The sequence below is a fragment of the Pangasianodon hypophthalmus genome, chromosome 4 (assembly GCF_027358585.1).
Source record: "Pangasianodon hypophthalmus isolate fPanHyp1 chromosome 4, fPanHyp1.pri, whole genome shotgun sequence".
Lineage (NCBI taxonomy): Eukaryota > Metazoa > Chordata > Actinopteri > Siluriformes > Pangasiidae > Pangasianodon > Pangasianodon hypophthalmus.
The window spans coordinates 23776372-23800980 of record NC_069713.1 but is presented as its reverse complement, the minus strand read 5'-3'; the positions used below and the strand labels follow the sequence as shown (position 1 = coordinate 23800980).

The 24609-nt window shown below is 38.0% G+C and overlaps 1 protein-coding gene across 3 annotated transcripts in view; it reads right to left on the bottom strand.

Annotated features, from left to right (window-relative positions):
- Window positions 1–1045: 1045 nt before the first annotated feature.
- cacnb2b (calcium channel, voltage-dependent, beta 2b) overlaps window positions 1046–24609 on the bottom strand; it is a 35119-nt gene continuing 11555 nt past the window's right edge. For 2 of the 3 annotated variants that reach the window (XM_053233696.1, XM_053233697.1), the window contains 12 exons: window positions 15487–15564; window positions 12460–12582; window positions 12221–12360; window positions 12018–12079; window positions 11739–11761; window positions 11432–11512; window positions 10923–10981; window positions 10653–10762; window positions 9544–9695; window positions 7167–7262; window positions 5387–5557; window positions 1046–4293 (listed from right to left, as the gene is read on the bottom strand). In XM_053233696.1, the coding sequence (XP_053089671.1) occupies window positions 3559–4293; window positions 5387–5557; window positions 7167–7262; window positions 9544–9695; window positions 10653–10762; window positions 10923–10981; window positions 11432–11512; window positions 11739–11761; window positions 12018–12079; window positions 12221–12360; window positions 12460–12582; window positions 15487–15564 (1830 nt within the window). In that variant the 3' untranslated portion in view covers window positions 1046–3558. Of the gene's footprint in view, window positions 4294–5386; window positions 5558–7166; window positions 7263–9543; window positions 9696–10652; window positions 10763–10922; window positions 10982–11431; window positions 11513–11738; window positions 11762–12017; window positions 12080–12220; window positions 12361–12459; window positions 12583–15486; window positions 15565–22493; window positions 23808–24609 lie in introns of those variants that run through there. The other variant, XM_053233698.1, reaches the window with a different exon arrangement.

Sequence of the window (24609 nt, the reverse complement as noted above, 5' to 3'; positions counted from 1 at the left end):
TGTAGGTTCCTACTATGGAAAATAGTAAGAAAAGTCATATACGTATATAAATTGCATAAATAAATCACACATAAATGTACACACATGCACACACTGACATAGTTTCCTTGTGTGAAGTATGGGTGGGTGTGGCAGTCAGTCATGCAGGCTCCAGAATGCACCGACTCTTCACTGCAATCGTTGAAGACAGATTTTCAGACTTTGCGCAATTCTGCATGTCCAGAAAGCGGTAGCATAAAATGTAGTATGGTTTGTACCATGGGTCAGTGCATCAAACTTTTTTGCCTCAGAGGCTAGAATTATCAATATCCACAGGCGATTGCTTTAAAATTACACGGGAAGCCCGGCCTCCCCTAAAATTTCATTTAAATGCAGCAATGAAATGTTTCTATGTTAAAATGTAGAAATGTGCCTATATTATTATTATTATTATTATTATTATTATTATTATTATTACTACCTCCTGGTGAATTTCACTATTTCAACAAATCAGATGATCAAATATCTGACTGTGATATCAGACTCAAATGACATGTAGCATCAATGTGAGCCTATATCAGATTTAAGTACACAGTGTTTTTAATCAGAGCAAAGATTAACGTTCATTGGACAACAGGCTTTAAATATGTCATCTTATGTTCCGGCAGGACACACAGCTTCACTAGGAGTCAGTGAGTGAATGGGTGGTTTTGCATAGAAAAAAAAATGCAATTTTTATTGAACAGTGCGCCCTTTGTTTGTCCCACCTGGATACATGACTTCTCTTTATGCACTACTAAGTGCGTGCTACTATTTTAAAAAAATATATTTTTGTTAGACAACAGTAAAATTGTTTATCCAATTGTTTGAGTGGGGCATCTGAATAAATTTGAATAATCATGTGTATGTAAGTGGTGCTGCAGGTAGCGTTGCTAAGAAACATTTTGTCAGTATTCCATCTAAACACCTTTCCTAATTATCAGTGGTGGAACTAAAATGTAGAAGAGGATAATAAAGCATGACAGTGAACTGTAGAATGTAAAAAAAAAGGGTAATAAGTAAGCAAACCATTCTAGCAAGTTTAATATGATAAATAGGATATTACAGCACATACTAACTTCTATTCATTATCAATCCAAATCTACCAAGGCATTAATGAGGTATACACAAATGCATAGAAATTATCACAAATTTATGCATAGAGTAATTCTCTAGGCCTGAAAACAAGAGCAGTGCTTCAAGTTGTGTCAAAAATGTTGTACAATCTGAGATGAATTACAAAACTGGGATGACTGTAAAAACAATGAAATAAACTAGATTGCGCTATTGGAGTTTATGTTACTACATCAAAAGGAAAAAGGGGCACACACTGAAGTGTGAAAACACTATCATATTTCATTTGCACAATATTTATTACACAAACCAATTACACAAACCAATGCTACAAACAAAGCAGTGTGCTAACATACTGTAATAGGCTAATGTTCATGTTAAGTTTGTGTTAAGATCGCCTTTATTAGATCTTGAGAATGGCCTATTATAATTTGAGAATTAACAAATCTACCATATTAAGGCAAAGAAAAAATAAACGACTTCTGTCATCTGTGTCAGGGGAGTAAAGGTTATGCCCTGGGACTATATTGAAAGTGTGCAAATACTTCAATCCTTATCAGAAATCAATATTAGTGCAAAATCAGAGGACTTCCAGGGCAAAATTCAGAGCTACTGTACTAGTTCTTGTTTCTGATTCTTACCAATATAATAAAATAAATTTCCAGAAAAATACAGTAATGGTTAAAACACATACAACAGTATCACAGTAGTTGGTTTAAAAAAAAAAAAAAAAAAAAAAAAAAGTGCAATATTATGATGCAATGCATACAGAATTTCAGAAGTATGCAATGGCACCATATTTATTGAAATGATCAGAACGGAACAGGTAACTGCTATATGATCAGCCTCAGAAGGCATGAGGGGCTGAGAATGACTGAAAGAAAGATTAAAGGTGAGAGAATGAAAGACATATAAGTGAGAAGTGAGAGAGAACACAAACAAAGTGCATATTGTAATGCCAATAGCTGTACTGTGCCAAAAGTCCCATCAGTATCCTCTGAGCCACTATTTATGTGCAAGTTTATTTAATTTTTAGATTCAAGCTAGCATGATTAGCCTACCAGTAAAAAGTTGTTGGTTAGCATGTCAGGTGTTTACTGAATTAGTGATAGAACAATTGATAATAATCTACTGATTATTTTTCCATCTTTCCAGCATTTAAAGACAATTAAAAAAAAATCAACATTCTGTATATACATATATTCTGTTGGTTTTTTTTATTTTTTATTTTTCTTTAAATGCTGGAAAAATTGAGCTGTGGTGCATGTATAGAACCAACTTTTCCACACTAATACTAAGTCATAATTTATTAATTTGTTAACAAATTTGGAAAATGACTTTGCATTATTTTGTCTTTTCTTTAAGTGCCAGAAATGGGTTTCAGTAGTCTGATGATTAGATCATTGAGAAGCCAGATTGTGGAAAATAAATACAAATATCCAGAAAAAAGTGCTTTGTCAAAATATAGGTAGAGAAAGAGGTTTCTCAGAGGTTTCTTAAGGCAGATAAAGCAAAAGCTAGTCTAATGTTGTTATTTCACATTTGTTTTTAGGAGATTACACTCCTATTAGATGGGAGAAACTTTTGTAAAATGGCTAAAATGGAAATGCCAGGTATGGCCAAAAGTTTGTGGACACCTGACCAGTCACACCTATATGTGCTTGTTGAACATCCCATTCCAGATTTAGTCCCCCTTTGCTGTTATAACAACCACCACTCTTTTGGGAAGGCTTTTCACTAGATTCTGCAATGTGGCTGTGGGGATTTGCCCATTCAGCCACAAAAGCATTATTGAGGCTGGGCACAGACGTCAGCCGAGGAGGGCTGGCACGCAGTAGGCATTCCAGTTCATCCAACACAATAGTGTTTAGTGTGGCTGAAGTCAGAGCTCTGTGCAGGCCACTTGAGTTCTTCTGCATCAGCCTTGGCAAACCATGTCTTCATGAAGCTCGCTTTGTGCACAGGGGCACTGTCATGCTGGAACATGTTTGGGCCTCTTAATTCCAGTGAAGGGAAATTGTAATGTTATACCATACAAAGACATCCTAGACTATTGTGTGCTTCCAACTTTGTGCCAGCAGTTTAGGGAAGGCTCACATGTGGGTGTGATGGTCAGGTGTCCACATACTTTTGGCCATATAGTGTAGATATAAGTGAAAAGACGCTTTGTTCTTGACTGATTGTTCTTGCTAAGCACTGTCCTTAGCAGTATTTAATGTTAAACCATTCGGGTAAGAAAATTAAATAGACTGCCATGTAAAATATTTAGATTAATTAGCTGTAATAAATGTTTTTAAAATACCAGTACATTTGAAAAATAATTAGGTAACCTGCAGAACTATATTCTAAGCATATACAGCAGTTTTACATTGTGCATGCTCTTGGTGAGACCTTTGAACAGTACAAGTATTGGCATTACACCTATGTTTCACATAGCAGCATCAGCACACTGCAAATCCACATCAGTCAGTAATGAATGTACATATCTCTGCTCCAGTTTCCAGCCTCATCATGTCTGTCATTGTCTCTCTCCTTGTTCCTATCTCTGTCTCGCTCACGGCCACGGTAGTGGTATTGGTGTTCAAGGTCGTAGTGCGGTTCATGTTCAGATGATTCATATTGGTGTAAAGGCAGTGTTTGATCATGAAGGGAGCGCAGCATCTCTTCATTAGATGGGCGTAGCTGTCTCTGATGACTATGCTGCTTGTTGCGCTGATTGTGCTTCAGCTTATAGTCCTGTCCATAGTCATTGTGAATGTCCGTGGTCTTGCGGTGATGATGGTGGTGATGGCGGTGGTGGTGGTTTTGGTCTTTTTGGATTGTAGTCTGGGTTGGGTGTGCCTCAGTTTGGTCCAATCCTTCTTCTTCTTCTAGCAGCAGATGATGGCTCTGAGGCTCTGAGTTCTTACTGGCCACATTATCTATGTCCATGTTTTGTAAGTGGGCAGGGTGGTGGTTGTGCTGTTCGGTGTGGTCTGTGCTGGTGCGGTGGTGATGGTGATGGTGGTGATGACGGTTGTGGTGGCTATGTTGGGGTCTCTTTGGCTCGCTCTTCAGGAGCCGCTCCTCCTCAGCTGCCTCTTCCTCCCTCACGTCCACTTTTTCATCCTCTTTCTGCTCCTCATTCTGGGGATGCTCCAGTTGGTTCTCCAGAGATACCTTCCTCTTAGAAGCCATCATCCTCTTGCTTTTCGATTCGTCCTAATGTCAAAGAATAATCACGGTAAATGAATACTCCAACACATTTTATCGAGTGTTCTCTCTAGAGTTATTCAAGATCGTTTTATCAAAATTAGCTTGGAACAAAAATAAACAACTATCTGTCCAAGCAAGTTGTTGACCTTCTTAGCTCATAGAGATTCCTTTTTTATTTGATATTATTTATTTAACAAGTTCAGCTTTCCCAAATCAAGCAAAAGTCTCTTCATTTTATATATATGCACAGAGCTTATTCTGAGCACTCTAATGATACATTTTCTGACATGTTGTTGAAAGATAAATAAATATCATTGGACATGAATCAGTTGATAGGCTGGTTGATGACATTTCTAAATTGGACTATCCAAAAAAAGTGTTGCTAATTAAAATTCATAGCATTCATAAGCAGTATATTATGATTTATACATGTGTAGGTATGAAGCATACTTTCTCTGAGTATCCATTTAGATGGTGGAGGCATGTAATCCCATCATGCAGTTAATATACAGTATGTACTGTCATATGTAGCAGGTTACAGAAAAGTGATCAGATCATTTTAAAACAGACACTTCTAAGATGATTTAAGACACTTCTTATTGAAGAGAGTCCTGGTCTGGAAAGCTGACAGGAGGTGGCTATAGGCATATCAATCTGGCATACAAATTTAAAGCCAGTCATCCATTATCTTGTATTTATTTATTTGGTCAGGTTTATGCATACAAATAAAAAAAGTATATTCTGGGTGGTTTAAAATGTGTTATTGTCTTTAATATTGGGGAAGAGGAAACTCTATGTAGCACTATTCAAACTAAGTTAATCTACTGTTGTTTAACAGAACATCTGAATACAGACTAAGACTACTTCCTATGACACCAACATTTATACTCGCTCTTATAATCTATTTAAATCCAGCATACGCCATATCACTCACCAGAGCTTCTTCTACCTCATATCTGTCTTGTTTAAATAGTTTTAGTTGGTGGAAAGAAAAAGAATTACAAATGACAGCACACATAATGGTAAAAGTGTTCTTCTCATAAAAAATGGAACAGAAAATTGAATTGACTCTCCACTGCCATTTTGCATGCATGTTTACCTTAGCAGGTGTGGGGCTGCTGGGGAGTGTGCTCTCTGTGGGCACCAGGGCAGGTTTGGCTATCTCCATCTCTGGGGGGTGAGTGGCTCTCCAGTAAGACTCCAGGTAGTCAGCTATGTGCTCACAGGCATCTGACAGCTGGTTCTCGTCTAAGATGACATCAAAGAGCTCCTAAAGAATGAAGAAGCAATGAGAAATGTGCAGGTGAGAATTAAACTTGTAGGAATCCATTTAATATCTATCCACTGCATCTGCAGCATAGGTACCTTACTGAAAAAAGATGGAAAAGCCATTGAAACATGTATAATGTAACCCTAAGCGCAGTTGCTAAAATGCACCAGTAAACATTTAGAATGCGCAATTATATAATGCAAAATCAAAATTAAATCATTATACTAAAATGAAACATTAAAATTTCAACAAGTACATTTTGCATTCGTTTGATATTTTAATTTATTAGTTGTGCATAGCAAAACAAAGAAAAGCAAATCTCTGCCACTCTAAATCCCAAGAAGACATTTAAAAATAGCAATGTCTTAATTATCCCATCAAGCTAGTCTCTGATTAAGCCCTCAGGCAAAACTCAGACGAAGTGACATGCAAGAAAACACGGGCAATGTAGAAAAGGAAAAAAAAAAAAAAGGAGGACATGCCACTTGTATTTCTAAATGCAGTGTTTAATTTGTCAAGAAATGTTAAAGTCACCTGTAATGTTAATAACATAGAGGTAAAGATGTGCTTTTTTGTTTGTTTTGTTTAGCAAAAATAGGAGAATATATAGTAAGGCTCAACCAATATGAACATTACAATTTAAAGCAGTTAAAAACTCCAAAAACGTCACCCAATAAACAAGTAAAGACATTTAATAAAGGTCTAGAATGTCCAGGACCCCCATGCAAAGCAATAGCCCAACAATGGGACCTAGACTTGCTGCTAGGCAGTTTGTGCAACTTGCCATATGAATAATAGAATTAATTTCAATTAAGACAGACATTTGTAAAGCAACATGGAGTTCATTATCAACCTTCGCCATGTTTTACAGACTAAATGTTTTGTCTTTATACTCCATGAGGCTCAGTAATTCACACTTTCAATCAAGAACAGTATCAGACCCTGATGAATTCTCATCCTCAGTAGAAAACAGCAAAGATACACTATATGGCCAAAAATATGCAGACACCTGACCATCACACCCATATGTCGGCCTTCCCCAAACTTGTGCCACAAAGTAGGAAGCTTCGTAAAGATATAGTTTGCCAAGGCTAGAATGGAAGAACTCGAGTGGCCTGTACAGAGCCCTGACCTCATCCCCTAAACACCTTTGGGATGAATTGGAATGCCGACTGCATGCCAGACCTCCTCACCCAACATCAGTGTCTGACCTCACTAATGCTCTTGTGGCCAAATGGGCAAATCCCCACAGCCACATTCCAAAATGGGTGTGATTGATCAGGTATCCACATATTTTCAGCCACATAGTGTATTTAGCTTGATGCTCATGCTCAATAGAGTACAGTAATTGTTACATTGAATGAGTCTCATCCATGACCACTTGAGTCATTTTCTCCTTCTATAGAAGGCATCATCAATAGTGTACTGAACTAGTAGATTTATCATCATCAATAGAGAACGGGATCCATACTCCAGTGATTCTTATTCTGAAATAAGATGCTATAACTGAAATTAAAAAAAAAAATTAAAAAAAATTCTGTATATATCACTTCTAATACAAGACCAGGGGTGTAGTCCTCCAATAAAATAGGTATGAAGGCAAACTTACATTGGGACACTGGGCAAGTTTATCTGCAGCCACCATCTGAACATTGAGGTGTTTGGTCTGGGACTTTCCTCTGCTCTTTATCAACCTGGCAAGAACCTGAAGCATCAGATAAAAGAAAGATAAAGAAAAGATGAACAGGAAATGGGTGGGAGAAAATGGAGATATTTTGCCTCATATTCTCTCAGTGCTGTAAAAGTTATCAGTTAGTGGATTGTGGTCTATTACAGTAGTTTTGTGCCTGAATTAACTGTAGCTCTTGTTCTATTTCACCCCTCAGAAGCACCAGAGGCAGTGAGAATATCCTCAACACTGAGACCTGCAACAAAGCCCGAAAGTGCCATATGACACAGTATTTGCAATTTAAAAAAAACACTGTCATATACATGTTAGACCACATGTATAAAATATGGATTTATTTGCTTAGCGACTGGAGCAACAGGTAATCTGTCTTCCTGCCAATAAAGCTGCCAATTGCCTCCTCTCATCTATTCTGCCCTGGTGAGTGTATTTTTTATACATTATGAGCTCTTTTCTACATGGTGCTAGTCTTGAGTTGGCTTGTGCTTTCACTACTGAGCTGCCGAACTCTCTTAATTCAACTAATTTGCAATACTTGGGCTGGAACTGAGTTTCCCTGCATTCACTCCACCATTATCCACTCTAAGTATTTCACATCTCCCACTGTCTAAACCACCAGCACACCTGTGACTAAACACTGACAGCATGAATGAGTTGTTTTCCTTCACTATACCATGCATTGTTCACTGTTCACTGGGCCTGCTTTATTTCACGAACATGCATCACTAGGCTGGTGCTGGGTTTCCTGCTCCCCGCTGGGTCAGATTCTCCCTGTGCTCCTCTTTGTATTCCACATCCCCCACTCTCTGGCCAATTAGCAGGCCTGTGGCTACATACTACTAGCATTGCTGTGTAGAATTCTCTCACCATGCTATGCACTGTTCACAGTTTAGTCTGGATCTTTGCTAATATTCAAATCTGAGGCTGGATGTCTGGCTCAGACTGAGATGTGTCCTTGTCTCAGCAAGAGGCACAAGCTTCTAAAGAAAGTCTGCTTGGGAGTGGTGCCCCATTGGCAAAAGATAGCCACTAACAATGCTTCATTTGCTGGATGGAGAGCAGTGCAGTGCCCCTAGGGGTGACATTCTTACACATTAACTATCTGGAATTGTGGGCAGTCTAACAGGTCTTTGGGTTTTTCTTACTGATTCTAAAACATTATCCTTGACAGCTTGCTCCACAAGCAGATCTTATCAAATGGACAAATAGATTAGGTCACCTGTGCCTGCGGGTTTGGCCCCTCAAAATGAAATGAGTAGATCCATTGCATTGCATGATATGCAAAATACTAGCTTTCCTTCATGGACTGCTAGCCAGCAGCAAGACCATGGATTGCATTTCTCTGAGTTCAGCATGGGAACTCCTCATTTTACTCCTCCTTATGACACTATGCAAGATGGATCTGACATTGAAAACTGCCTTTCTGTTAGTGATCACTTCAGTAGAAAGAGTGGGAGAACTGCATGCTCTGGTGATAAGCTCACCTTGCATGCATTAGCCATATGATTGTGGGGTGACCTTGCTGTTGAATTCAGTATTTCTGCCCAAGGTCATATCACCATATGTTTTAAATCAATCCATTAACCTTGCAGCGTTCCATGAAGTTGAGCAGAGCGTTCCATGTTGTGCCATGCACATGACCTACAGTATATATATGGTGATTCCTTCTTAGACCAAACTGCAGCCATCAGATCCTCAGACCAACTGTTCCAGAGAAAAGACACATGGGGCTCCTCATCTTAGGAGATACTGGCACACTGGATTGTGAACGTCATCACCAAGACCTATAGATGGGCTGGACAGCCTCTACCATGATATGCCACTCTACCTGGGTATCACCATGCACTTTGTTCAGGTTCTGCAAGATTAACATCATCCCTTCCAGTGGCATGAGTGTGGCAGGAATCTCCAAACACCTTTCCAGTTATTCCTAAGATGTGTCAGTTCACGATAACATTGTGAGATACATTATCTAGGCAGTTCTCACTGGCCCTGGAGGTTAGAAGTGGTGAAATAGAACACTAGTTAAGTAACTGTGGTTCTATGAACCTCACGTAAACGACAGGGTTGCTTGTCATTGAGAACCAGCACCAACCTGGTGAGAACCCATGGAGAATGTTCAAGGAAAAGATGGTTGTATGACTGCTGCATTTTATTACAAATACAGTGTGATACATCACTTTGTGAGTTTGTTGAAGGTCTTGGTATCCAAGTGAATCCTGGCAGTTATATGGATTCCACAGAACCACAGTTACAAACCTACAGTAAGTAGAATTACTCTGTGACTGCGAATTTAAACCTTGGGAGCGGAGATCTTGACATAGACGAGAATTGGGGCCAGGGAGGTCTTGCTGAGTTGGAGCGGGTGGTTTATAGTGTCTGCATCCAGAACCACCAGCTGCAGGCTACGCGCAAGCTCAAAGATCCTCTCAATCTCCCCTTGGATCTGAGCTACAGGCACACATAGAGATGCTTCATATTAAACCAGCATACCCTAATTAAAGAGTGTTTATGCAAAGTTTTTAACACCCCTTTCTTTGCAAACCAAGAAAATGAGCATAATGTGTTTCCCTTGAAACACAATAGCCTTAAGGTTATCTTAACTGGCACAGACTTTATTCAAAGAAAACAAAAACCAATAGTTTATCCATTACCAGATTGTAGATCGTATTTCTATTTATTTTAATATAACACATCATAATTACTCATAAAGACAACTAGTAATTTGATTACTATGTGATATTATTATATCAATACAAACAGGAATTTCATACCACTGTTTAATATTAATGCAAAAAAAAAACAAAACACTCAGCCACAATATATATAATACAAGATACTTTACGTAATAAAGTTATTCTGCATTTTATATTTTGCAGAAGGCTACCACATTAAAACTAATTGTGAAAATACCATAGTTTCTCAAGAATACAAAAAAAGCATGAAAAGCCAAAAAAAAATTCTTTTTGATTTTTTTTTACTACTAGTGTTTTGATTATTATAGCATTCATGCTATAATCATGCTAAAACCAAACAGGAATAGGTTTATGAGCAATACATACCAGCGGCATCTGAGGCAATGTGTGGAACAGAATGGAAAGAACCAATTTAGATTCACCTATATAATGTTCGTACTTCACAACTGTCCTTACCTCAAATAAAAAAAAATAATTTAAAATCAAATATGTTCTTTCTACTGTTTAGTAAACAAAGGATTCAATGTAATCTCAAAGCACATACTGTAAACCTCTGTAGCTGTGATGTAAAAATGAGATAGTACTAGTAAAAGTAAAGTTACAGAAATTACTGGAAAGTAATAAAATGAAATGACTGTGTTTCTTTGACAGTCTTTCTTGATACTCTAATAACTGGTTTAGTCGGTACACTGGGTATAGTTTGGTATCTTACCAAGGCTAGAGCGTGTGTTGGAGCGATCCATTATAGCATGTTTGCTGGGGTTGTTTAGGATTGACCGCTTAGCAAGAGCAATGTCTGCCATCACTCGAGTGATGGTTATTCTATCAAAGGAAAAAAGAGAGAGGTTTCCCACCATATAGCTTTAAATAAACAGATGACAATAGAATAACTAAATACCTGATAAAACTTTGACACTAAGACAATAAAAGAACAACAAAATAATTAAAATAATTATTCTACCAACCTGAAGTAACTACATACCTTCCTTCAAATCTATGTTTTAAAAAATCAAAGAGGGCCTTCTGCATCATGTCTGTAACCTGCAAAAGACACAGCGGATTTGTTTATTTTTTGTTAATCACCACATAATCTGTTCATGTTAAATCCTGAGAAAGTAGACTGCAAAATACAGGTTGTACAGCAGAGGGTGCAGTAACCCCTGCTAATAAAACAACCCTTGCGCAACATACTTGATCATGAAAAAAAGTACATCTAATTTTTCCAAACTGCATTTATTATGTTTGGGTTTGAAGATACAGTGATTTCAGCTGATGTGTCCAAAAGGAGTGAGTTAAGGTGACTAGATTTAAGGGGCTTCAGCAGTTCAGGATGCATAGATACAATTTCGAAATGGTGGATAACTTCGGCTAGACATCTCATAATAACCTGAATGCCTAAAAACAGAGACATGTTCAGTCATGAATGTTATAAAAAAAGGACCAAAAGGCAGGTCCTAACATAGAGTCTGAAAGTAGAAGAGATTCAGTCACCTCGTAACCTTTGAGTGAAGGCCCCATCAGCACGACAGGACGCATGGAAGGCACAACGTCATATGCTGCCAGTTGTTCCCCCTACCAAAGTCATTGAAAAGTGTTTTAGATGTTATGGTTTAAGCTATAAGTGCAGTTATTTAGGATGACAGTTTATTGATTGACAGGCAGAGTGAAACTAATGGTTGGCACAAGGGAGGCACATCAGTAACAACACAACAGTTCGAGGAGATGGGAATTAGCTTTGTTAATTCTGGAAAATACAGTATTTCACTCTGGAGGTACAGTATCTGAGCCGCATACTTACTGATTTCTTCTTCACTTGCTGAACTGTAGTGTAAGATTTAGAGAAGATAGATTACATTTAGTGCAATCATGAAAAAATAATCATAATATAACCCATTTACTCCCTTCTTAAAATTAGTACAGTTTAATGGAATTAGTCTTGTTGGACATTTTGCTAGACAGAATCTGGCATATTAATGGATGCTCTAACCTAATTAGAATGCTAATAAATAAAGGAGGAGGTTAAAACCCTGCAGGCATTCAGCAAGTTAACCTTGCCTACTGATTCATCTGAGCTCACCTGATGGAGGAGGAGTGACTTTCTTCGAGTTCATATCATCTTTGGCAGAGCTTGCTGCTTTGCTGAAGTGACAAGTAGGTAAAATGATCATTTAGTATGTCTAAAATTGTTACAATGCTATGCAAAAGGTTTTCAGCAGCTGTCAACACAAAAGGTGCTTGACACATGTGGATAGGTTGCTTTGTAAGGAATGAGTGATATACTTGGCTAGAGCTTTGGCGGCCTTCCTGGCTTGCACCTCTCTCCGAATGAGAATAGTCTCCAGATTGACTGGGCTGGGAATGAAACCCACTTCCCCACCTTCTTTCACCAGCCGCCCGATCCACCAGTCATTATTGAATTTCTATAAAACAGTAAGACAAACATGAAACATAATCACGTAATAATTTTTATGTTGCTGAAATGTAGGTGGTTTACGGAGCAATGTCTAGTGCTCCTTCACCTCTTTGACATGTAGGAAGTCTTTAGCCTCAAAGGCAACTCCATGTCCTGGGATAGGAACATTGTCATCATCGGCAGGGGTGTAGGTGTAGTTTGTGCGTACAGCAAACGCAACAGGTTTAGACTGCCAACGAGAAACAGGCAAGACAATTGAAATGGTATACAGTATTTTACATATTATGTCACATATAATTTAGTATTCATTTATTTATTTCTTATATATTAATATTAAAAATATTAATATATATTAATTTTATATATTTAAATTAAAATTTAAATAAATTATAAGTGAAAATGATTAAAAAGGGTAAATGTCTGTTATGAATTGTGAGAACTGGCAGGGGTGGGTGGTATAAATAGGCGTGAGGGGCTAATCCCCCCCTTAGTTTTTAGTGTTTCAAAGATTAAAAAACAAAAAAGACATTAATATAAGGTTTCTTTTCTTTTTTTTTTTTTTGGCATCCCCATTAAATTATTTGCTGTTAACAAATTTCCTGGACTATTTTTGACTTACGTGGAACCAAGCACAACAAACACCACCAATGGTCGTAAGAAAAACACACAGAAAGGTATAAAGAAGTGAGGCTGGGGCTGATCTCTTTCTAGCCCAGACTGTAGATTCATGCAGCCTATCAGTGACAGTCATGTCAGGTGACAAGAGAGTGAAAAGAAATGAGTGTCTTTTAGCAGAGTAAGCCCAGGACAGTAGCCTTACTCATCCTATTGTGGGTATGTTGTTTGGAACAGTACGTGTAGCTGCTGAAGTATCCTCAGCCTATACTTTGCACACATCCTCCTCCATGTCCCATTGCATCACAGGGCGAATATGCTGCCTTCTGGAAAGACTCCAACTCCAACGTCCAACACAAATCCAACTTCAGACAATTTCAATTTCAGCTATAGTGGCAGAGGGCTGCAGCAAGCCCCAGAGAAGCTGTCGATTCCCAATCTACTCTTTTGCCAATGCCTTGACACGTTGGAGGTCAAGAAGCTGACAGGGTTCAATCATTACTCTTTACCTGCTTGTTTTTTCTGTCTCCTCCATCCTTCTGCATCCAACTACACCCCTTCTGCCCCTGCTTCTCATGTACTCAGCCACACTTAAAAGCAGCTGGGCCTTCTTGGCTAGGCAGTTTGTGTTGAGAGTCCAGGAGAGGTCTGCGCATCCTCCTCTCTAACCCCATAACTGGCACTCCATACCACATTTCCCTCATCATCTTTCCCATCCCCTACTCCTTCTCCTCACCTACACCTCCCCCCCCCCTTCTCTCTCTCTCTCTCCCTCCGAACAGAGTACCCCACCCAAGCCACAATAGCCAGGGAAGGCCTGGGTAGGTATGCTGGTGCTGCAGGGAGCTGAGCTATTTCCAGATTTAGTGCCCCGTTATAGAAGTGGGGGCTTTCAAGGGGACCCATCCTCTAATCATGGCAACCAATGGACAGAATTTTCAGGGGCTGATAAGGGACATGTTTGTTGGTAGGACCTGCACTAACAAGAGCATTTCCATGGACATTGGCTGCTGCTCCAGAACAGAAGGAGTCAGGGAGTGGGAAGTTGAACATGTGGGAGTGGGAAAGTTAGACCCAACCTTGATACCGACATGATTCAGAATCATGTCAATGGTCTATGGTCTACCCCAATTAAGGCCCCCTCCATATGAATTGGGCCACTGGATAGAAATGCACAAGAGGACTGCTTTTAGTGTTTAGTATTAGTTCTAGCAGTGCCTATATCTCAGCATGTAGTGTTGCAGAGACACTCTCCCTAATAATCTATAGAGCTGGAATCCCAAAAGAAATTCTGGCAGATCAAGACACCACTTTCATGTAGTATCACCCACATTCTGCAAACTGTTCTAATTATTGGGCAATTTGCATCAGTGTTTACCATCCCCAGAAGGATAGACTGGTTGAGTTATTTAATTAGTCCCGCAAAAATATGATTCGTGTTCACAAGGAAGCTAGGAACTGGGTTAATTGGCTAGAACCTGTTGTTTGCAGTAGGAGAATATAACAGGACTTACTCATTACATATGACATAAATATAGACAATACAGCCATGCCTTTGGCATAAATATAAATAACATAACCCACAGAAGTCGATCAAGTGACTAAATACTTAAAAATCACTGTTTCACTTCATGCTAGATAATGTGGCCCCATTTAAAAGAAGAGTAATTAGGGGTAACCAGCTCGCACCCTGGTATAATGAACACAACATTAAAACAGACTACTCAAAAGTTAGACATAAAAGTCGTTCAAATAAACTGGCAACCTTCCAAATTCTTTTTACTTGAATATGTACTTGTAGCATATCAATGGTTAGGTGGGGCCCTGAAAGGAGGAGGGTGAACAGGAAATTTAGAATTACCAGTTATCAGTAATTGTTTTTTCTACAGTGACTCCTTCGATGGCTATCAGCTGGAGTTAAGGTTAGATTAAAAGTTATGCCTAAGACATTTAAACCCGTCACAAATTCTCCCACAGTGCACGGCATGTTTCCCAGCAAGGTTGTTGCTGCATGTGCCTTTACATGCGCTTTTGTTTTGGTCACTCGTCCTGTGTTCATCCCTGTCCCATCATTAGTCTGTTCCTTAATGTGTGCACCTGTTCTCACTTCAGCCCTTAATTAGTTTAGTTATTTATATCCTCCTGTTCCTTTGTCTCGATGCGACACTATTGTTAGTGTGTGTTCTGATTCTTCTTTCCTATCACTGTGTTTTCTGGTTTTCCAAATTGTGCCTGCCCTTTTGTTTTGATCATGGATCTGTCTTACATGAGATTGCCTTCCTATTTTTTCACCAATGCTATGAACTTTGATGATGACATTTTGAATGCCTTTAATAAATAATCCACTGAGATTGCAGACTTGCATCCTGCCCCTGATTGCTCATTGCAAATCACTGCAATTTATTTATTGTTATGGCTGCTTTTTTAGGCTGTGCATGAAAAGTGTTCTCAAGACAATGCATACGTAGAAGCAGTACATACATTTGTTGTTTCCTGGATTGTAAGAAATGTAGTGTACCTTGGCCTTCTCCAGCTGGACCTGAGCATTCTTCTCCTTCTCCTCAGTGGCCCCTGAGTCCAGACGGTCCACCGAACCCTGACAGAAAAAAGCAAAAGAGATGAAGCCAAAATCTTTCTATGCACGCAATTCACAGCACAACAGGCTCTTGCTGTTAATAGCCATGCTTGCTGATACTATTCTTTATGTTCAGGTCGGCCATACTCACCATAAAATGCAAAAATACGCCAATGACATTAAATACAAAATACAGAAAACATTCTGGTACCCTACTAAGTGATCATGACGCGTATGCCACTGGCATAAAATGGCACAATTGCAAACAGGTCATGAGTTAGAATGATTATCAAAAAGTGTGTTCTGTCATACTGCCATGACATCAAATAATGTTATAAAAAAAAATAATGATATCAAAAAACAATTTCCTTCTTCCAGATTCCATCAACAACCAAAAGTGGGAAGTGCTGTGTAGTTTTCATAATACCATGACTGGATTTCACTTAGATTTCAGGCCAATGTTTTATGGGGAAAAGAACCAGCAGGCTTACATAACTTATACAAATGAGTTTTCTGTTTTGTTTGTCACTTACAATGCACTTTGATGTTTCAGTGTTAGTGTCGCAAATGCAAATACTTTTTTATTTTGAATGCCAATAGTTCATGACCACATAACCTGCAAGAGGTCAGTGTTACCAATATCAAGCTAATACAGACATCCAAAGGCATTAACAATAAAACAGGTAGAAGGTCAATGATGATCATGGACAAATTATCTTTTAAGAGTGTTTACTCGTATGTGTTAACACTCTAGGACACAGCATTTATATCAGTTATTGCCTTATATTTTTAGTAGCAGTATATTTGGCAAATCTAGTATTTAATTAATTTTGTTGGACATTTGATTGATTCTATTAATTATATAATGCAATGAGGAATCAATGATTGTCATTTCAAAAATGAATTCAGATAGAAGTTATGTATGGAATAATTCTAAATGTATGTTGGTGTCAGTGAAGTATTTAAGTAGCATGAATTTTTGTAGTGTATCTTGTGTGTACATCCTTAAAAATGGGTTGTAGGAAACAGCAATTAATAGCAAATTGGGGAAAATTGTCTTAAACAGAAATAAATTAGCAATGTCCTTTACCAGCAACTTATGATTGCAGTCTGCACAAAATACACAATAAGTCTCATGTATCTTTCCACAGTAGGTTAGCTATTTAGTTACATTAAAACACAGCATAGAAGCACAGATATGGACAGAAAATCATCATGAAAATCACACTCATGATGTGAAAATCAGTTAGTGAGCTGTGATGCACTATATAACCAAAAGTATGTGGACACCTGCCCACCATACCCATATGTGCTTGTTGAACATCCCATTCCAGATTTAGCCTCCCCTTTTGCTGGGATTAGGGATACGCTAGTTCCAGCTATCGTGCTCTGTGGCATTATCTTTCAGGAATCCATTACAAATTTATTGCTGGGAAGAATATCAGGTATCAGATAAAGGAGTCGGATACAAGTCCAGGTGGTTTATTAAAGAAAACACACATAGAACAAACAAAATGGAAACAAAAACGCAAGAACAAGGCAAGAACCATATACATAGGATAGTCAACAATAAGCTACATACATCAAAAGCTAAGCAAGGAAACACAAAGGAAACAGGATTTAAATAGGGTTACTAATTGGGGAGAACACAAAACAGGTATGAATGATTACAGACCATGTGATTTGCAAGGCTACTGGGAAATAGAATCCTTGTCAGCCATTTTGTGGCTGAAACCAATGCTGTCATGACATCACGTAATAACTCAAAGTGAAGCGATGCAGATCCCTGACCTAATAACATAATATACAGTCTGTAGTCTGTGTAAGGTAGTGGCGTGACTTCGTCATAGTGGGCCCCTGTGCAAGCATTTCATTTGGGTGCTACTCAATGCTGCCTGTACATAAATAGATAGATAGATAAATAAATAAATAAATAAAATATTTCATAAACATAACCGGGTAGCAGTGTTATGGCCAGTATTGCAGTATCTTTGTTCAAAGCTACAAAAATCACACTGCATGCAAATACTGGCACTGTGCCACTGTGTTAGGTTACTCAATAATATGATAGCAGTCCAGTCCTTTTAGCAAATAGTGGCCTTTAAATACACTGCATCAAGCAGACCATTCATTCATTCATCTATAGAAACTGCTATCTCCTGGTCAGGATCTCAGTGGATCCAGAGCCTATCCCAGGAACACTGGAGGGACATGAGAGGGAATACAACCAGGATGGGACACCAGTCCATCGCAGAGCACCATACACACACTTCCATATGCTCATTCACTCCTAGGAGCAATTTAGAGTAGCTACACTGCAAAAACTCCTCGTCTAGTCAAGACTTACAATCTTATTTCTAGCCATTAAATCTTATTGATCTTATTTTAAGAATAAAATACTATGCAAGAGCAGATTGTGTAAGATTATTATGATTGTTTTAAGATTATTGATCTTTTTTTTTCTTTCTTAGTTAGCAAAGCTTAAAGTTAGTTATTTTACCTGCAAATTAAGCTTATTTACCATCACAGGCATCATTTGAGGCCAGCCTTGTATCTTTTAAGACTTTGTTTTAGCTGTAATAACTGGTTTTAAGGTTGCCCAGTAAAAAATGCTCAATAATCACACTTAGGACTTGTTCATTAGTATTATTTATTCCAAATGCTTGTTTTATGTCAACGCCAACACTTTTATTTACAACCTAACAACAAATTATAAGACTCTGCAGTGTTAAGTTACCACACTCTTTCCAATTATCCAGTATGGTTTTTAATTTCCAGTTTTAAGTGCAATGACATCTTCCAGATTATATTTTGTCAAATTAAGAGGAATTATCTTGTTTAGTAGCTCTGCTTTTAAGATATTTTCACACAAATTAAGATAAGCAAACTGTTTAAAAATTAATTTAAAAGCTAGTTTTAAGTTAATTAGACTAAATACACTGCTTGGGATAAGTGTTTTAATGCTTATTTTAAGACATTTTGTTCTTTTCTAAAGCCTAGATATGTTTTCTTATTTCAAGAAATCTTACCAAGTGTAATTATCTTACTGCGCTGGCAGATAATTTGACTTGTTCTAGTCTGTATCTTCTTAAATCATGCATTTGCTTCTTATATTTAGACGGTTATTTTTTGCAGTGTATTGGCATGTTTTTGGGAGGTGGGAGGAAACTCACACAGAGATGAGGAGAACATGCAGAGAAACTCTACACAGAAAGTAACCAAGGCCCAGGATCAAACTGGGGACTCTGCAGCTGTTAGCTAACAAACTAGTAGGTGCGTTAAAATTTGCTCACCTGGTTAGTGATTTAGTTATAAATAATGTAATATATTTTACTTGTGTTCTTAATTAATTTTCTGTAAATTAATTCTATATTAGCATGAGACTAAAGAGGAGAAGATGAGATGATATAGGAGGAGCACAGAAAGGGCTGTTTCCCATTAGCTCAGTCAAGCAAAGGAGCTTTGTTTTTTTTTTTTTTACTCTTGTTTTCCATAGGCATCTGTTCGCCCAGCATCACACCTCCTGCTACTCAATGTCATGCCAAGCACAGTACAAAACAGTGCTGAATTATTAAACAACACTATAAGCTGCTCAGCCCTTCTAAAAGGCTGTGCTTCCATGACATGGAAACTTCATGTAAGTCTGATAACATGGGCAACAGGAAGTCATGCGTAAAAGTTTTTGTTTCCGTGGAATAGCACCTGAAGTTAATTTTAAAGCGTCACCTTAAATATAGTAGTATATTAAATATATACTACAAAAGACAACTATATTCAGACATCTTATTGCTTGCATGTTACATACATTGCTTGCATATAAATGATTAAGGTTCATTTCCACCAGTTTCAATAGCACTGATTTTCTTCATGCTCATGTGTGTATGTTGATAAATACCAAGCACCCATAAATTACCAAAGCACATTCATGGCACAGCTAATTTACATTTAGTGATGTCCACAAAACTTCCAAAATGGCAAAGTTCACAGAGAGCTCAAATGATGGCTAAATGGGGAATGAGAGCCTCCTAAAAGCAGAGTACACTAAATATTCCAGTAATGCAGCTCAGATGTCAGCTACCATTACTCTTCCTCTTGTTATATCGCAATATTTCTCTTGTCCTAATTGAATAGCTAAGCTCATTTTTCTTCATTTATATGTGAAATTACTCAAATGCAGGAGCTCTTATAGGACACAAACTTTTTCTAACGAACTGGATTTTGATGAACGTCACATTTCATATGTAAATGCGAATAATTTACAAATAAATTTGTTCAGATCCAGTTTGATCAATGAGGCCCACTGTTGGCAAAGTATATTTGTTTGACATTTTTGCTTGATTTAACACTTAACAACTGACTAATGATGGTTAACAAGTCAAAAGAATTTCCCATCATTTCCATAAGTATAAAGTGCATTTGACAGATTTGTGTGCTGGGATGTTCTGCTCAGGCTTGACCTTATACATCACACATGAAAAATGCTGCCTGCCTCCAGGAGCTCAGTACATCCTATTGTAAAACACCTCAGTAAACTAATTTAGACTAATTTCCTGCCTGTCACTAACTGAGCGCTGGCAGTTTGCCTGCATATTCATTTACTGTCTGATCGTGCCAGTGTCAAACATTCAAATCACTGTTCCAGTTACACATTACAGTACTGCTGCTATTCAGTAGTAAATTGTTATTAACTCATGATTACCATATTATCTTATTTGAAATGTAATGTCACTACATGATGCAGAAAAACTAGTTCATGTTTTGTTACCTCTAGGTTGAACTATTGTAATGCCTTGCTGTCTGGATGTTCAGCTGCACAAGCAAGCTCCAGTTAATCCAGAATGCAGCAGCAGGGCTCCTTACTAGAACTAGAAGGTTTGATCATATTCCTCCTATCTTATCCACACTGCACTGGCTCCCAGTAAAAGTTTGTATAGATTATAAAATATTACTAATGACCTATAAAGCCCTGAATGGTCTCATCCCATGATACCTGAGTGACCTTTTGGGCTATTATGATGTGCCACACCTGCTGTGATCAAAAGGTGCAGCTTATTTGTTAGTACTACAATGAGGACTATGGAACGGGGCAGAGTTTTTTTTCCTATGAAGCTTCCCCCAGCTGTGGAACTGCCTTCCAATGAGTGTTTGGGACAATCTAGGCAAAAGTCTAGGCTGAAAACCTATTTGTTTAGTCGTGCTTTTTTGTTACATAGCTTTTCTCATAGGCAAAGTTCTGAGAGTTCATGGGCATAGAGAGTTTTGGTAAACTGGAATATTTTGATGGTGTCAGCCCCCAACCACCACGCACATTCACTCAGGTTTGTTTATGGTGGAGTAGCAGGACACTTTATGTCCCAGGGTGCACTCATGCTTGTGGTAACTTCTGGCTCTCCCTCTCTCCCTATTAGTTATGCTGTCATAACTAGTCCTGTTGGCCTATCCTGATGCTTTACTACTGATTGCAGCTTCCTTCTCATGGGAATCACTCACTGCTGCTGAGGATCTTTCTACTTGATAGCCTTAAGAGTGCATCACATCCAATGTTCTCAGGATAGGATCAAGATCCACTGCAACCCTGACCATGATAAAGTGGTTACTACAGAAGAATGACTAGACGAATGAATGAATGAATGAATGAACTTTAAATGACTTGCAAATGAGTGGTGTGACAGAAACACCAGACTGAGCTACAATGCTAGATAGGTCCTCTATCTCTGCCTTACTGTTCTCAGTCATGATTGCTTCTCTGTAAGGAGATTAAGATCACATAGGTCAGTCCAGGATTTAGAGAGACAGAGGTAGAGACAAATGCAAAATCCTCTCGATCAAGCAGCCTTACAAGACTGCAAATAGAGGCATGTGTACCATTTCAGAGCAAAAACAGAGAAACCTTTCTATTAAATCTGGGAAATAATGGTGATTTTTTCCATTTGATTATGAATAAACTTGCTGATTTGTATAAAACAACAGTGTGTATGTAATTAAAAACCTTTATTATAGCAGAACCAATAGTTTCAGTGACTTCCTGATATCTTCCAGGGCAACCAAATGTTCTGCTTAGAAATGCAGCTTATTGCTACAGCTGTATTGTTACAGCTGTAACGATGTGGAGCCAAGTTGTTTATAAAGACAAATCTACTGAATGGAATTGCACTGTAATATAATAGACCACTTTATTTTAAAGAAACAGAAGTTTTGTTTTGTTTTTTTTTTTGCATTGTTTACTTCAGCCTACAGTAATCATGTCCACACTCACCAGGTAAGTGCAAAAACTGGTATATCTTTAGTAAGTAGCTTGAATAACCTAGGGTTGCAATATATATAATTTGTGAAGTTACAAACAATGTGCAAAGGTAATTGGAGGCATGGTTGCACAGCAGTTGGCGCTACCCCCTTACAGTTTCATTGTCCCTGGTTCAATCATTAGCTTGGGTTTCTGTCTATGTGGAGTTTCTCTCCCTATGTCTGTCTGGGTTTCTTTCAGGTTCTCTGGTTTTCTTCCACCTCCCAAAAACATTCTGGTAGGTGGACTGGCTATGCAAAATTGCCCCCTAGGTGTGAATGAGTGGCATCCAGTGTATTCCTAGCTATATTTCTGCCTAGAGTTCCCAGGATGTGCTCCAGATCCACCACAAGCCTAAGCAGGATAACATGGCTACTGAAGATGAATGAATGAATGATGTTGTGCAGCCCTAGTATTAAATGAAATGACATTGTAATGGTTATACGATATCAATATACAATACAATACAATATACAGTACAGTCTCAATCTCAGTATTCGGCAACTAAAAGCAGTGAAGAGGAGATACTCAGGCTCACATGGATTATGGCTGAATGCAACAGATGGCCCTCTCCTCAGATGGCACTTTCAAATATAGCCTACCTCATCACACACACACACACACACACACACACACACAAACAATATTCAAAGGGGGTACATCTTACCTTTTTCTTGGGTGGCATACTGACTACACCTTGTTTGTTGCTTGTCCCTCCACAACTACTGCACAAGTAAACTATTTGCACTCTCACCCAGGAAAGTACATGAGAGCCCCTTTAATCCATTCCTTTCTAGAACGGATGACCAATTTCTTAAATGTGCATGCTAAAGCAAGACTCGCTTCCTGTGTTTGGTGATCATTGCTTCCTCCTGCTGTATCACAAATGCAAAAAAATAGAAAACAAAAACTGAACAAATGGAACGTGTGCCCGGCAACACCGAAGGCTTGAGCGCATCTCAAACTCTGCCTGTGTGTGTGTGTGTGTGTGTGTGTTTGGGGGGTGGGGGACTCAGCGGCTTTGAGGGCTTATTTCTCGAGCGTGGCATCTGTTGCTTTCTCCCTGCATCCTTCTATGACCTGAACTCCAGAAGTCGACTCTAAGCCTGATTCACCCAAAGTAAGGTTTTGAAATTTTGAAACATATAAAACAAATTATCCCTACATGAGGTGTGAAAATTGTGCCAGTAAAAAGTATTGAGATAAACTGTCATGGAAAATCTACTGATGGGTAATGTAGGCCTAAGTGTGTTATGCATCCATCTGAATGTTTAGCAGCTCTTAAATAAATTTTCAGTAAAAGTCAGCAAACAAATCTGAATTGTCAGGTCAGTGGAGCTAAAATAAGTTTAAAGGTAAAAATGTAGGCTATTCTTACTGAACTCACAGGATTATGTCACAGTTCCAAAAGTTTCACATCCACAGCAAAACTTTAAGATGGCAACTGTCCACGATCTGTTGCAAAACTGTATTTGGCAATACTAAAATGGCTTGCCAAAAAAGTGCTGTAGCTACGGAAAACATGATTCAGTTACAAAATGTGTTACAACAACTGTATCAATATGCCAACATTTAATATTTTTTAAAAGTGTAAAAACAATTCAGGAAACACTATACTTTATCAGACTTCAATCTGTACAAAGGAGCCCAGATCTGTCCACATGCCCAAGGACATTTTTATCCCTGCACAGTCCAACCAAATTCAGGCCAACCTGGATAGCAAACTGTCCAATCTGGCAAGCTGCCCGAACCCCAGGCCTCGACACTGCTGCTCAGGACCTATAGCAGGAGTGTACTGAAGACATACTGTAACATTCACAACATCTCTCAGACATGCACAGAATTCCAGTGGGATAAAATATACACCTGTAAATAACAGGGGTGTAACAATACACTCCAGTTACAATTCGATTCGATTCAGGATGCTAGCTTCACAATTCACAATTCAAATCTCGGAATATTTTGAACAAAAGTTGAATAAAGAAAAAATATGACTAAAAAGATCCTTTTTTAATTTATGAATCCTAAACAATGCAAAATTATGTGCTTTTTGTCGGTATAAAAATTGCTATGAACAGAGATTAAATATAGTAAACAAAATGTACTACAGGTTCACCACATGTTAAAATAAATAAATGCATAAATTCTCCCAATTTCACTGAATAAACAAAGTCTCAGACCACCATGATGCATCATTACACCCCTAGTAAAGTAAATGAACAAATTAGATTAAAAATATTAAAGAAATAGAAGAATAGAAAAATAACAATGGGGTAGTTGAGTGTTATCAATCCAAAGTTTATTATTTTAGTTTTATTATGTCTCAAAGTTTTTATTCCTCTTATACCACAGCATTGTGCAAATGAGTACAATTTTATTTACTTATTAAAGTAATTAGTTATTAAGATCGTGAAGAAAAAATGTCTTTATTAGTGTTATTATTATTGTTATATTTGTTACTATATTAATTTTATTATTAAATATTATTAAGGAAAACAACAGTTGCGGTTGATGATAAATTAATTAAATAGCTAATCAGAAAGAAGCTAATTATGAAAATACATTGACAAGGGCTTGGACTTTTTAAATGTCTGTGAGTTTTGATCTTTTGCTGGCTAAAGGGAGAGGGCACAAGATACATTTTCACAAACAAAAACAAAGTCTAAGTGCAGACACCGTGTCTAAGATGTACAGAACTATTTCTGTTGTAATATATATTGCAATGACTGGGAGAAGGAAAGGGGGAATATGAGTGGATAATGGTTGTACACCAGAAATGTGTG